Source organism: Chiloscyllium punctatum, chromosome 19, assembly GCF_047496795.1.
Source record: "Chiloscyllium punctatum isolate Juve2018m chromosome 19, sChiPun1.3, whole genome shotgun sequence".
NCBI lineage: Eukaryota > Metazoa > Chordata > Chondrichthyes > Orectolobiformes > Hemiscylliidae > Chiloscyllium > Chiloscyllium punctatum.
Window position 1 is genome coordinate 79,794,684 of NC_092757.1, and position 15,366 is coordinate 79,810,049.

The 15,366-nt window shown below is 38.2% G+C and overlaps 1 protein-coding gene across 7 annotated transcripts in view; it reads right to left on the bottom strand.

The window, feature by feature from the left end:
- The window catches only part of synrg (synergin, gamma), a 129,135-nt gene that overhangs the window by 40,810 nt on the left and 72,959 nt on the right, over positions 1 to 15,366 (bottom strand). For all 7 annotated transcript variants that reach the window (XM_072589791.1, XM_072589789.1, XM_072589787.1 and 4 more), the window contains 3 exons: positions 4,423 to 5,046; positions 2,641 to 2,801; positions 1,233 to 1,286 (listed from right to left, as the gene is read on the bottom strand). In XM_072589791.1, coding sequence (XP_072445892.1) covers positions 1,233 to 1,286; positions 2,641 to 2,801; positions 4,423 to 5,046 — 839 coding nt within the window. The remainder of the gene's footprint in view (positions 1 to 1,232; positions 1,287 to 2,640; positions 2,802 to 4,422; positions 5,047 to 15,366) is intronic.

The window sequence follows — 15,366 nt, forward strand, 5'->3', positions numbered from 1 at the left end:
GTGGCTGGCCTCACTTTTCCTTCTGCTGCTGTCACTGTCCATCTCCCATTATCACAAAGTTTCTGCTCAATAAGTAACTCTCATTCTCCCAAGGTGTTGTCTGATATCCTAAATATTTCAGCATTTTCTGTTTTTATTGTAGATATCATGGGGTGCATGTTGTTTCCCTCAAAAGAAACATCTCTTATTTTAGTTCAGCAAGTTTAGGTGATGGTTGCAATAAAGATTTACACCGTGTATATATGCCTGGTGCTCAGCCAGATAAAACTAAGTAAACCTGATGAGCATTAGTAAGCTTCTTGTTGAGTGTTCAATGATGACGCTTCACCATGAGCATGCAGACTTATTTGAGCAGCCTGGGAAGAATCCCAACACACTTTTTCAACACGCCATGCTGGATAGGCTGGTTAATCATCAACAGTGCTCTGATGTACTACAGATGAACATTCCTGAGGCATCAAATTATCAAGCTTGCTGCAGTGTTCTGCCTTCACAGTCATGTTACTTTGGAGACACCACAAACCCAAAGAGAGGTTTTTAAAAAAAATCAAGTGTTAGAAACAATATACTAAGTGATACCCATTTTACATACTAAGTTGTATTCACCATGATCAAGACTCAACTGTGGAAACAAAACAACATCAGATACAATTAATTACTGTCTCTTCAGCTAGAGTAATATTGGCAGCATTCCAATAAACAACTTCCAGAGCAAATGATGAATTGTTTAGCATTGCACATTATCACAATTAATACAACTAGCTGCAGTCACATAGCAAATGCTTGTTGAATATTTCAAAAGGTTAAAGTAAAGTTGCCATGGTTGCAGAGGGCTATAGCACTGCTCTCTCATTAGATGACGACGACTGGTGGTTGATTAATCTGATGGTCATTATGCCTCAGGCAAAGGGTGTGCTTGAGAAGGCTGGATCTTCATGGTAACCTCAGCCAGTGAGGGAATTGAACCAGCACTGCTGGTTCACCGTGCAGGGATCTCATGAAAATATATGAAGTCAACCCTTGCACTTGAGAGTTTAGAGTTGTAAAGTTGCTTTGGCATTGTTATGAACTGATTCAAAAAGTGAATATGCAAATGAATCCCTAGCTAACTAACAGCAAATTCAGACTAAGGTCTAGCAAAGACAATGCTCACATACTTCTATACATGGCATACAATTTTGCTGTGACATACTATTGCAGAGCAGTGCTAGATAAAATGTTGAAAGCTTCACCTGTAATGCACTTTCTAAACATCTTTGCCATTCATAAGCATAGCGCTCATTCTCCTGAAATAGAGACATAAAGAGTGATTTACTGAGCATTATTTTACATTAACTCCTTCTGTAAGTATCATATTAAAATAGATGCAACTTTGGTCAATATGAAATATGATTCAAGCATCTTCTACAGAAGTCAGAATAAAATTTAGAAATTTTGTATGAAATATACATTATTAAGTTCCCAGGTCAAGAACTAACAAAACCATCATACATATGGCTGGTAATAGAACTAGCTTTTGGAGCGCCAAAAACTAGTGCTTCCAATTAAACCTGTTGGACTATAATCTGGTGTTGTGCGATTTTTAACTTTGTACATCCCAGTACAACACTGGCATCTCCAAATCATAATCACCACAATGTAGTCAAGAAAGTTCATAAATAAAATTAAAAGTCTGCAACAAAATATCCCCACAACACAGCGCGCACACAATGATTTGGAGCTATATCTTTATTCCTTCACTATCATTGGTCCTGGAATTCCTTTTCTAATAATTAGATTCCCTACAGTGTGGAGACAGGCCCTTCGGCTCAATCAGTCCACACCGACCCTCCAAAGAGTAACCCACCTAGACCCATTTCACTTTGACTAATGCAGCTAACACTATGGGTAATTTAGCATGACCAATTCACCTGACCTGCACATCTTTGGACTGTGGGAGGAAACCGGAGCAAACCCGCGCAGACACAGGGAGAATGTGCAAATCCCACACAGACAGTCACCCGAGGCTGGGATCGAACCTGGGACCCTGGTGCTGTGAGGCTGCAGTGATAACCACTGAGCCACCATGCCACCCCAATGCTGCAGGTGTCTCTACACCACAAAGACTGAAATGGATCAAGAGGGTGGCATACCGCCATCTTCCCTAAGGCAATTAGGGATGGATAATAAATGCCGGCCTAGCTAGTGACACCTATGAATTAGTTAAAAAGTACCTACTTCAAACTTCAGATCTGTAAACGCTTCAGATAGTAAACGCTTAAGAAATTTAGCCTGCAACACTTTTTCCATAGGCTGTGAAACTGTGCTCGACAAAATGTTATTGAGCAAACAAAACGCATCTTTATTTTGAAAGATGAATACAATTTGCTCATAAATTGGGGTCTAATACCCTCTTAATTTGCATGTAAATTAATTTCACCTTTCTTGGCACAAAACTCAGAACATCCCTTCCCACTAAGTTGCTCCAGTTCTTTATTTGTATATTACTTTCCCTACAGAACAAAATCTGGAATCAGGCAGAGAGATTCTGAAGGAGAAACTGAGAATAATCATCTTTTTTTTCCCCAGTGTCAAGGGGAAATTCCAAACATCTTCCAGCTCCTGCCTTAAATCCGCAACTGTGTTTGAAACAATTTTTACCTCCACTTCTCCAGTTAGGTCCTTATACTTGTCCCTGATGACAGGCAGTGGTGCTGGCTTTTCATTTAGAGTATTTGATCGGTCTCTGAAAGGCTGCTCTGAAGCTGGTGGAGCATGGGTTACTTCTTTATCCCCAAGACTTAGACTCCTTTTATGAGATCCTGCAAGCATGGGGTTAAAATCCAGTGTTAAATAATTCACTCAATTTCAAACAAATAGAAACTCAGAATATGTTTCGCCAATATATCACAAAATTTTCATCATGGAAAAGACCACTTCTCACAATAGAAGGTTCAATCACTAATTCATTACAAAATCCTCCCTCCTCAGAAATAAAGGTTTGTTACTGTCCAGTAGGTCTGGCAGGGATGATGATGGCTACCTGAAAGGATAACTGGGGTAGGAAAGGGGGTCTTGTGGCACGTGGTAGTGTCCCAACCTCTGAACCAGAAAACCCAGGTTCAAGTCCCACCTGCTCCAGAGTTGTGTAACAGATTGGACAGGCTGATTGCCAAATATGAAAAACAGGAGTAGGAAGAACATAATTGGGTAAGAACTGGATCTAGACATATATTACAGCTCTGTCACTTGTAATTTGAAATAAAACTCAGAACTTTTGTGGTGCAGCGGTATCTCTACATTTGAGGCAGACAGCCTGCGTTCAAGTCCCACCTTCTTCAGAACTGCATAATAACATCTCTGAACAGGCTGATTTGAAATGTCCAAAACAAATCTCTGACTAAGTCTAGACTTGAACCAACCTTTCAACATCTGATTTAACAAGGTTCAGCATTTTGTGGCATTTTAATAATTTAGCACTAATGCCTACATCATTACAATTAAGCAATATGGAATTTAAAAACATACCAGTTAATTTGAGATTATAAAATTGCAACTGCTGCATTGCACAGTAGATTGAAATTTTCCTGAGATTTCAGCCACTTTTGACTATTTATCTTTTCCTAAAGCATTAATACTTTGCACTGACTAACCTATGTACTAAGCTGTGTCAAAAATCTGAAGAGCAGGCTTTCTCCTTAGAGAAGGTTTAGGAGGTAAAAGCATTTTACTGGAGGGATTTTGTTTAATTGAAAATTTTAATAATTGTCATTGGAAATATATTTTAAAATGTTGGATTTCAAGAGGCTGGTGAGATTTGTGATGAACAGAGAGTGCGCTTTAGCTACAACACAAGATGGAAAGATTTAACTGTCATAGACAGATCAAAGACTCCTCGGTATTCAGCTGAAGCATTAATACTTGCAATCTTACTGGAATATTAAATGGGGCTTCCAATCCCACGTATAGGGATTGAATCCCACATAGTGGTATGTAAAATAATCAGATCTGCCATGATGTTATTGAATTGTAGAGCTGGCTTGCGGGGCCGAGAGACCCACTTCTGCTCCTTATTCATATATTCACAATCCTTCCATCACAAACCCTCTTCCCATAATATTGCCAATCAACAATCCCTCCTCTGTGTACTTCAACTCATCAAAAACCCTGTTGGTCATTTTGGATACCATGTCCAAGTTGTGCGGATTCCCCATCCATGTCCTCACTGACTTACATTTTCTTCTCAATTTGTTCTTTGTAAATAAAATTACTAACTATTGTTTTTAAACTTTCTTTTGGTTATTATAAACACAACTATTTTCACTATAACCCCCAAGATTTGCTCCCAGCAGCAACATCTTGTTGCAATAGCCAACTTTGAGGTTAAGTAACCATAAGTAGCTTTATTACATTTAATATTGGGTATATACTGTCCATACATACCTTGCACTGAAAGATCAAAGGTTTCCATCTCACTCTTGATCATCTCCTCACTGGATTTCACCTTGCCCTGGGAACTAGCCACAAGAAAATCAAATTTACTAATTTTGGGCTTTTCACTTTGGAATTCTCCAAATTCATCAAAAGCTTCAATTTTTGTCCCCTCAGAGGATACCCCATTTGTGACTGAAACTGCAGCCTTTTGCTCAGGTTCATCCAGGTTTGATTCATTAGGCTTAGCTATCTGTCCGTCTCTGGATGAAGTAACTGCAAAGTCTCCCAAATCGCTGCCACCTCCTTTTTTCTCTTTAGTCTGTTCTGCAGATTCTTTGAGGTCTCCAAAAGCATCAAAGTTGTACTGTGAACTTGTATCATCAGCTGAGAATGTTGTTACCGTGGAGACAGTTGTCATAGTGATGTTCTCAGAGCTGCCAAAAGAGGTCTCTTTCTTCTGAAGCATTGAAGTAGAGGATAAGGAGCTGCCTTCTGTGTTGAGGAAGAACGGCGGCTGCTTCTTCATCTGGGTGCCAAAATCATCTTTCTCAGACCAATCGTAACTCGTTAAACTGCTCACTGCAGAACCATTACTGAAGTTACCAAAGGGGTCAAATTTAAAGTCATCCATATCTGAAAGAAACAGTGAATTAGGATCATTGACTTTGAACATTGAACTTTAAAGTAAGGCTTTAATTTAAAAGTGACATTTAAAGTAATTAACTGTACAGAAAAATAAACTACAAAACTATAACTAATCAGTGGCTGCACACACTTACTGATTATTTGCATTCAACAGATTAATTCATTTCAGACAGCACACAAAGCCACTAGCATAATCTTTTACGGTTTCGGAAGCACAGCAGATATACGCACCAAGAAATTAAAATAATATGTCAAAACCAATTAGGATTTGTGTTATGGCTGAGGCACAGTTTCAACTTTTAGTTTTCAGCTAATCTAGCAGGCAAATCCTTTTGCGTTAGACTGATTTGTCTTATTCTGATAAACGCCACTTCTCTTTTACATTACAGTGTAGGCCTGGAGCAACTCATGTTAAAGATTGTGGTGTTCCAAACTGATATTAAAATGGATCTGGCAGTCAACTTTAGTTCTGTAAAGCTGAAGAATGCCACTAGCCGTAGCCAAAAACTATTGCCTCTACTTACACAACCATTGCTCTCATAACAAGACAGGCATGACCTGTTAACTTTTAGGTGCACTGACATACCTTAGACCATGATAGTATGAATCAAAAACGCACCAAGTGTAGGATTAACAACATATTCCACTTTGGATTAGTGGTGCTGGAAGAGCACAGCAGTTCAGGCAGCATCCAACGAGCAGCGAAATCAACGTTTCGGGCAAAAGCCCTTCATCAGGAAGGGCTTTTGCCCGAAACGTTGATTTCGCTGCTCGTTGGATGCTGCCTGAACTGCTGTGCTCTTCCAGCACCACTAATCCAGTATTTGATTTTCAGCATCTGCAGTCATTGTTTTTACCTTTTAACATATTCCACTTTGTCGAGTTAAGAAGGAATTTAGTTTTCTAAATGGTCAAATTTCTGACAATTTTAAACAGCATTTAGTCAGTAGCAAAGGATCATAACTAGCTAGATGTCACAGAACAATGGAGATCATGAATTCTTTAGCATAGAGCAGCATGTGATATCTACAGAGTTAATTTCTGATCTAGACTTGGTTGATGATAAAGGTAAGAATCAGTAGCTCCGCTCAGAAAGGAACTATCCATCTTCCCATCTCCAGTCAGTCAGTCAGCTGGGGTGTAAATAAAACAGGTCTTTAAGCTGACCATTTGATAAACTTCTTTTTTTCCCACAGTTTTGTTGCTTAAGATCTTCAATGCGATGTCCAGACTCATATCAAAGGACATCACTGAAATCTATTTTTTTTTAAAAAATGGCTAATTATTCAATTTCTTACATGTCAGATGTGATTTTTTTTGTCATCTTTGATGATACTCAGATTAGCCTGAAACCAATTGCAACATGCTGCCAAAGAACAGCCTGATGAGATCGGAACTGAAATCTGCGGCAAATGATTGCCAACAGTGATGGTCAAAATAAAGCACGAACAGCTGCTGTGAAACCAAAATTACAACTCCATTGGTAAACAGAGACCATTACTGTTAACAAATTAAAATTATGCTGTTTTGAATACTATAGCTGAAAATATATTTTGTTTAATTACACTGTAGAACCCTCCCACTGTCAACATTGAAAATGAGCACTTATCTTAAGATGCATTAGTAATTATTGCATTCAATTAAGAGGAGGAAAAACAATTCAAGTACCAAAAAGCTGGATATAATACTTCAAAGGTAAGCATAGGCTGGACTCAGCATCTGCAGGGCTCACTTTCCCCCAGTGGATTTAGGTATGACCAATATTATTCCTGAGTTTAAATTTGTTCTTTGATTTTTATTGTCTTAACATCCTCAATTTTATCAATTTTTAAAAAAATGTTCCTCTCTGCTCAAACATTTCAAGTAATCATAACTAAATAGTTGGGTGCACTTTTGAATAAAACAATAATATGGCTTGCTTCATATGTTTAAACAGGCGCACTTCTGTACAGAGCATCAAATTTTGGCAGAATAGTTGACTTATCCAAATCGCCTCTGGGTATCAGCTACCAACAATCCACATTATTTCAAGACTGAATGCTTTGAATATAATTGATGCATTGTTTTGATGTTAGATATTTGTAGCTTAGGATTTCTGGACCTGATAGAGCCCCAAATAAACAGAGATAGTTGGATACCTGGTCAGCAGTCGCAGAAGGTGAAATTATTGCACTTGCTGATGTCAGGGTTTCCTTCTTGGTTAGAATTTGGGAATACTCAGTGGAGAACTATATTGATCAATTCAGCAGTGAAACATTTAACAAGGAATTAATAGAAGTATGTCAAGGGGAAGGAAACAGAAAATATTAGTGCTTAATCTTCCACAGGTACAGTTCCAAATGAATCTCAAGGCAACAAAACAACGATGGCCAGATATAACCTTTCTATCAAACTTTCCAAATTGATTACTCTTCAGGATGAAGGAGAAATTGCAACATCAGATGGAAATAACAATCACTAGTGAGATACAAAATAAACCTTCCTGATCAGGATTATCTGGTGTACTACCTTGACGAGACTGCAGTTCGAGTATTGTGTTGAGTTTTGGTCTTCTTGCCTAAGGTAGATTATATGTTTTACAGAGAAACTGGAGTGGAGACTCACCAGCTTCACTCACTGTGATGTGGGACTGAATTGTGAGAAGATATGGAAGAGACGGTGTTCTCTAGAGCTCAGACAAATGACAGGTTCTGTAATTGAAACTGACAAATTCTTATAGGATACATGCAGAAAAAAGTGTTTCTCCTGGCTTGTGCAGGAGCAGGGTTTAAAACCAGAGGGGACAATCTCAGAATTGGGCAAGTCATTTGGGACTCAGATAAAGAGGAATATTTTCATTCAGAGGCTGAGGAATCTTTAGAACTCTCTACCTCAGAGAGCTGTGAAGACTCAGTCATTGAATATGTTCAAGGCAGGGGTCAATAGATTCCAACATACTAACATCAAGTGATATGGGCACAGAGAGAGAATGGTATTGAGGTAGATGTCAGCCATGACCTACAATGATAGAGCAGGCTCCAGGAGTTGAATGGCCTATTCCTCCCCCTTTGTTCAGTAAATACAACTCAGCTGCTAATTGTCAAGGATATGTGCAACATGATCCTGAAATCTTTACAGAGTAAATTATCATGTACTGTCCTTGGATATTGTGAAAGTCACCTTCACAACCCAATCACTGCCTACACTTCCAATTAGAAACAGGGAGATTACTTTTCAGCCAGGCAGATGGAATGCCATTATCAAAACTTCATTGTAACTCATCCAGCATGCTAACCCAATCAAGAAAATGATACTTTCTTCATTATACACACAAATTTATACCACTTAATAATCAAGGGCCAAAAACCAGAAATCCAATAACAACTGTTAAATTTAAAACAAAGCTTACAGGAATGCTCTTTCCTGGACCAGGTACTTAATATTAAAATTAGTAAGATGATCTAGTCTCATGGCCCCAGCAATAGAGGTCTGAATTGAATGCTATTATGTGCTCAAAGTAAACCAAGAACACTCATATTTGCCCTTCTTCTGTGAGACACTTGGCAGCACTTCCTTTCAAGCATAGTGGAGCAATTAAGACGTCAATGGCAATACAAAGTAGCAGGTCATCTTGAATCATGCATCGAACTAGGAAGGTTGCTGAGAATATCTTAGGATGCCAAGGTTGCCTTGATATTACTCAAATGTGTGGTAAAAAACATTTAAGATGTTGATAACTGGTCTTTAATGTTGCTAAACTGAATGAGGTAATTTGGAAGGATATGGGAAAAGTCTTAACAGTTGGTAAGTTGATCATAATTTATTTTCTAAAGTGTGGATTTAACAATGGTCATACAAAATGTTGCAAAATAATGTTTGGCTTTAATAGCCCATCCAGCTGGCAAAATGAATATCATCTAATCTATATTTTCAGTCATGAAACTTTGTCTCATGAGAATGTTAAAAGCATGATCATTCAAAAGTCAGGTCACGCTAACATCTAAATAGCGGTCAGCATTTCCAGATGCAATTTCTAATCCATTTATTTTAATTAGATGTATTAATAATATTCTCATCCTGCAAATTATCACTTATACTTCCTGCAAATTTGCCCATGATATTTTAGTAAAATTACTGGAATAATATAGGATATCAGTAAATCATTAAGAAATGCCTGAGATTCGTTAGCAATAAATATTTGATCAAGATGCTTGCCTGTCAATTTTTTTATTATAATGTTGTTGTAAACTTTTAATGTAGTTATTTTATCTGTGAAAACCATATGGCACTATGGATCAACTGGAAAAGCATTTTCAGTTGTTTTTGTCTGTTTGACAGTTCCCGTTCACCCCTCAGTGTTTGTACCTGCTTGTGCCATATTTCCAGATAGGCAAACTCTTAGAGCTCCAAGCTCTGCCTCCACTCCCTTCCACTGTTGTCCATCTTAATTACTCCGTTCCTGCTGCCGCCCTTATGGTGGTTATGTAGGTCTACAGCTTTACAAGGGGCCCATTCTCAATGCTCTTTTCAGTTTTATGGCCTAGTCTTATACTCTCGCTATTCTCCATTACAAACTCTGCTCGCTGTATTCTGCCTAGCTTAGTGCCCGAATCTAATCATTTTCTTCATTTCAAAAGTACACCCTGCAGCAGCAGGCCTTAGCTTTCTACTGCCTTAAAGTTTGGTTATTGCCTTTCCCTCTCTTCCAATTCCATGCTTATGATCAATTCTTCCAATCCTTCTGAACTAGAACAGTCAAAATGAACACTCTTTTAGTAAGTGGCTTTTAGCAAGTGGTTAGGCTAGCCCTTTATCCTATTCTATACTGCACTGCCCCTATATTTTGGCTTTGGTCAAAGAACAGCTTCTGAATCAACCCAACTACGGAAAAGCTTTGGAGACTAGTAGACGTGGTTTTCAGATTGCTCTCCTCCCTCTTGGTTCCACACCCCATGCCCCCATTCCAACCCAAACAACATATTCTCTCACACTTGTGCAATACTGCAGTTCTAGAATGGTTTGATCCCCAACTTCCTCCAACATAGACATAGTAACCACTTCCAAAGTGTTATCAACCCTTTTGTCTCATCATCTCACTTTTACAAGAAAACTCTGAATGCCCATGACTTCACCAAAGGAGAGCACATTTGTGTAAGATGTCATAGAATGTCACGAGAGATAAGCAAATGCATTGTCAAAAATTAAGGTTTTAAGGAGACAACTAGCAAGGAGAATCATGAAAAACATAACCTGAGTTAATCAATAAAGCAATGTGTTGAGTGACATGCAATATGTAAGATGGGGAGGCGTTGTCAACGGGGAGACAGAAATTGGAACGAAAGGAGTTCAAGACAGGAAAAGAAAGATGGCAATGACAAAAATCAATGAAAACCAGAGAGATACAGAGGCAAAAGAGAAAAATGGCAAGTCAAACAGAAGGCGAAAACACTAGAGAATGGATCATGAATGCAGGCACGGAGGGAAGATTCTTTCCTTAGGATTTGTCAACAAGCTCTCAATTACGACATTTAAAAGACATTGGATAAGTATAGTGCATGAATAGGAAAGGTTTGGTGGGATAAGGGCCAGGAGCAGGCAGGTGGGACTAGTTCAGTTTGGGATTACAATTGGAATGAACTGGTTGGACTGAAGGGTCGTTCTCATGCTATATTACTCTATGATTAACACACCATTAGAGCTAATCATAATGGAAGAGTTGTTGAAATAAAACATCAGTGTGGGATATAAATTCCAGCACAAACAAAGTCTTTCTTATGGAAAAGACTGTGCAAGATCTTTTATTAGTTAAAATGTTTTAGCTTTATACAACAAAACAATACAGGTATTTTAATCATGAAATTATTATTGTTTAAAATGTGGGTTTGAAATGTCTCAGTGCATCACATGTCCACTCTCATCAAAATTTTTTTTGCACCTGCATGACTTTAAATAAATAGGACACGCACTACTTTCTGTGGGCATTTTTAGATCGGGCAAGTCAACATGACATTACACCATCAAATATTCCAAGACCAACGTTTATTAGCAAGATGCCACTTCAAGAAAAAAAGAGTCAGAAAATACTATATGCAGTACTCATACATTACAGAGAGTTACAGCTATTTAAAATACAGATTAGGATTTACATGCAAATAGAGCAAAATACAGAAAGAAAAGCTTAAGAAAGCAGATTCAAATAGAAAGTTTTTTGAAGAATCGAGCATTTTATACAAGAGAGTGCACATCAATACAAAAAGCAGTAAGATAAATGTTAGAATGCAGTTGAATCTTGTTAAAGATATAACCAAATACTGATTTCAGGTATACATTTTTATACACCAGGCTCTGATCAGAAATTCTACATACATGATGTAAAGTGGAATTTTATGTTTGCATCAGGTATTCTTTGAATCAACTGTATAGGATTAAGTCATCAGCAAAGCTGATTTGAAACAGAATTTTTGGTTCAACAAAGAAGTTGGACATGAAACCAAGAAATGTGATCAAAATGAATTTAAATCCTGCTTTCAGCACAGTTTAGTTAATTTTATACCTGTGAGGATAGACCAGTTTAAAATTTTATTTTATTAGTAATTAGTAGATTTTCCTTATAAAACAAAGTCGCCCTAAAATAGGATTTTTAATTGGAAGAAAACAAATTACTGTCCAGGACTCAATGAATGATTGTCTCGGGATACTATTTCGGTGCTATCATGTCAAACTCTTCGCTATTCATATTGGCATTGTGATTTCTAATGTAAAGCACAGCAAGCCCTTGCAATATGAAAACATTTAAACTAATGTGTTACAAGATGCACCAAATAATTGGTGTTTTTCAAGCTAAAAGCAAGTTGAGACTGAATTGCTCATCTACATCCTGCACCTCCGCCCTCAGACCCCACCCCTCCAACCGTAACAAGGACAGAACGCCCCTGGAGCTCACCTTCCACCCTACCAACCTTCGCATAAACCAAATCATCCGCCGACATTCCCGCCACCTCCAAACAGACCCCACCACCAGGGATATATTCCCCTCCCCACCCCTTTCCACCTTCCGCAAAGACCGTTCCCTCCGTGACTACCTGGTCAGGTCCATGTCCCCCCTACAACCCACCCTCCCACCCTGGCACTTTCCCCTGCCACCGCAGGAACTGTAAAACCTGCACCCACACCTTCTCCCTCACCTCTATCCAAGGCCCTAAAGTAGCCTTCCACATCCAAAGTTTTACCTGCACATCCACTAATATCATTTATTGTATCCGTTGCTCCCGATGCGGTCTCCTCTACATTGGGGAGACTGGGCGCCTCCTAGCAGAGCGCTTTAGGGAACATCTCAGAGACACCCGCACCAATCAACCACACCGCCCAGTGGCCCAACATTTCAACTCCCCCTCCCACCCTGCCGAGGACATGGAGGTCCTGGGCCTCCTTCACCGCTGCTCCCTCACTACCAGACGCCTGGAGGAAGAACGCCTCATCTTCCGCTTCGGAACACTTCAACAGTTTCCTCATTTCCCCTTCCCCCACCTCACCCTACTTCTAAACTTCCAGCTCAGCACTGTCCCCATGACTTGTCCGGACTTGTCCTACCTGCCTATCTCCTTTTCCACCTATCCACTCCACCCTCTCCTCCCTGACCTATCACCTTCATCCCCTCCCCCACTCACCCATTGTACTCTATGCTACTTTCTTTCCACCCCCATCCTCCTCTAGCTTATCTCTCCATGCCTCAGACTCACTGCCTTTATTCCTGATGAAGGGCTTTTGCCCGAAACGTCGATTTCGAAGCTCCTTGGATGCTGCCTGAACTGCTGTGCTCTTCCAGCACCACTAATCCAGAATCTGGTTTCCAGCATCTGCAGTCATTGTTTTTACCTCCTGAATTGCACACACACCAACAGGAGGCCAAGAATCAGATTAAAGCAAATTCACCTCAGTTTTGGTCTATAGTATATCTCCAAGTTGTTTGCTTAGAAGTACAAGACTATACACTGAAAATCATATGGGTACACTACATTCAACACCTCATCAAATTAGAGATGCGTCAGAAATGAATATCGAAACTAAAGTAAAGGATGCCATAAATAAATGCAACTATCATAAAATTTACTTTTAGTACCATGAGAGCACCTTCAGATCAGCTCCTCCAAATGAGGAAAATGTAGTTTAGCCTGTTTACATATTAATCATGTTTGCCAAAATTCCAATCCAGTCAAATGTGAGACCTCTCAAAGTGTTCATCTCTACTGTAGATACCAAGTCCCATGACTGCTGGCAATTCTCTCTCTCCTGCATTTGCTGCAGTTTTCACTCACACTTCAGCTCATTTTGAAATAATTGAGGGATTCTGCTTGACTGGTCTCAATCTAATCCACCAGGAATGGAATTTTAAATGTTTTTCACATGGTGGGGCTTTTTAATTTTAAACCTTATTCACATTTTGTCAATCTTTAGGATCTGAAATATAACTTTTAACTGAAACCAGTAGTCAGATCAAAATCAAATGCTGCTGTCTCAATTCATTCAGGCATTGTGCTGTGTAAACAAGATTTACATGTAATCAATCCACAACTGAATGTCACATTAATAATCACAGTCAAAGTGGTGTGTAAACTCAAGTACACATAGTAAGCATTGTGGGATTTACTTTCACAATATTTCTTAATGGACTGAAGTAAATGTCATATATCAAGTAGTGCGTGTTCTATTTTTATTATTCTCAAACATATAAACAATGGACTATACAGGGTCCCTTTCTTCTCAGGAATGTTTTGATTTTAAGGCTCATGATATGTGTTTGTGTTATGTCAAAAAACAGATTCCGTTATTCAAGCAAGCATAAAATAACACAAGTCACTATAACAGGGTTATTAGATCATTCTTGTATGGGAACTGGTTTTCAAAAAGCAGCCCTTTACAAAACTGCAATCTCTGGGTCTAATGGCCCTTTGATTTATAAACTTTTCACTGTTCCAATTAAAAATGTCTTTAAATAAAAGCCCTTAGTATAGTCTGGTAGCTTCACAAATTACAGCATCTGATTTCTCTTCCATTATTAATACAACTGTATGAAAATAAAATACTTTTGCTTGGAATTATTTTACCAGACGTCAGCATGGCTAACGTACCAACCATTCGTTCCCTGATTCAATTGAAGACACTTCAAATATCATCTACTCTTAGTATTTCCTTTAGTTGTACTTTTAAAATGTTACTTGTTGAACCAGATAATCCTCATGTACTTAATATTTTACAATGCACATTATCTCAGTTTTAATGTTGCTATTCACAATAGGTTAGAGGTGATATCGATTTTCATAAGTGGGGCCACGATACTGTGGAAAAGGCTCATTCAGCTGCTCAAGCATAATGTGTCTTAACTTAAAGTGTCTCTTTAAGGTCACAAAGGGCAACCCCTGCATCTACTGGATCAGTTAGAGAAGATACACAGGTCAATTAATCATCCAATCAGCTTTCCCTTTGTTTTAATTTTTTTTCTCTTTAAAAGCATAACACCAAAACAAGTCAAAGCTATTTTCTGTTGACATCCCTACATGAGTAAAATTTCTTCAGTTCTTTTTTTAAAAGCACAATACAAAAATTCAAAAACATTTCACCAGACCCTAAAGCATGATGGCAGCATCTCTAAGCTTCCAGAGGTCTCCACTATGAAATAAGCTGAAGACCATTGAATTCAGTTTTTTGAACAAATAACAAGATAGCACACATTCTTAAATTAAAGTGATCATACACATGGTAGATCGATCTTTGGTTTGAAAATTGAGCAATAATCTTATCTTTGATGGATAAACGTACTATTGACTATATCCCACTGACTTAATTCTAAAAAATAAAGACAAGGTTCCTGCTACATAGTTATGGCCTCTTCACCGTCAAGGAATTTGTAAATTCAATTTTTTTTTAAAGGATTTTGCACAACATCAAGTAGAGTAAGGTTGCAAGTATTTGAAAAATCATTTCACCATTTCAGCAAGGAAGATACAATACATATGAATGCTTATAAGTCAGTCATTTGTAGCATAGAAATTTAAGTTATTCAGTAATTTGTATTAAATAATATAGGTAACAAGTTAAATGGAAATTTTAATTAAATATACTGATAAAGTTCATTATGCTAAAAATCCAGTTAAATTAAATGGAGTTTATAATCACAACCTCACAAGAGTCACTGTTCCTATGCTGTTGAGTTATTCTTTACTTGTATTTATGAATTAACTCCTATTTTTTCATGCTTGCAGTTACATTCAAGATATTATACTTTTAATGCAAGACTCTAAGCAAATGTATAATTCTGCCAGACATGATTTC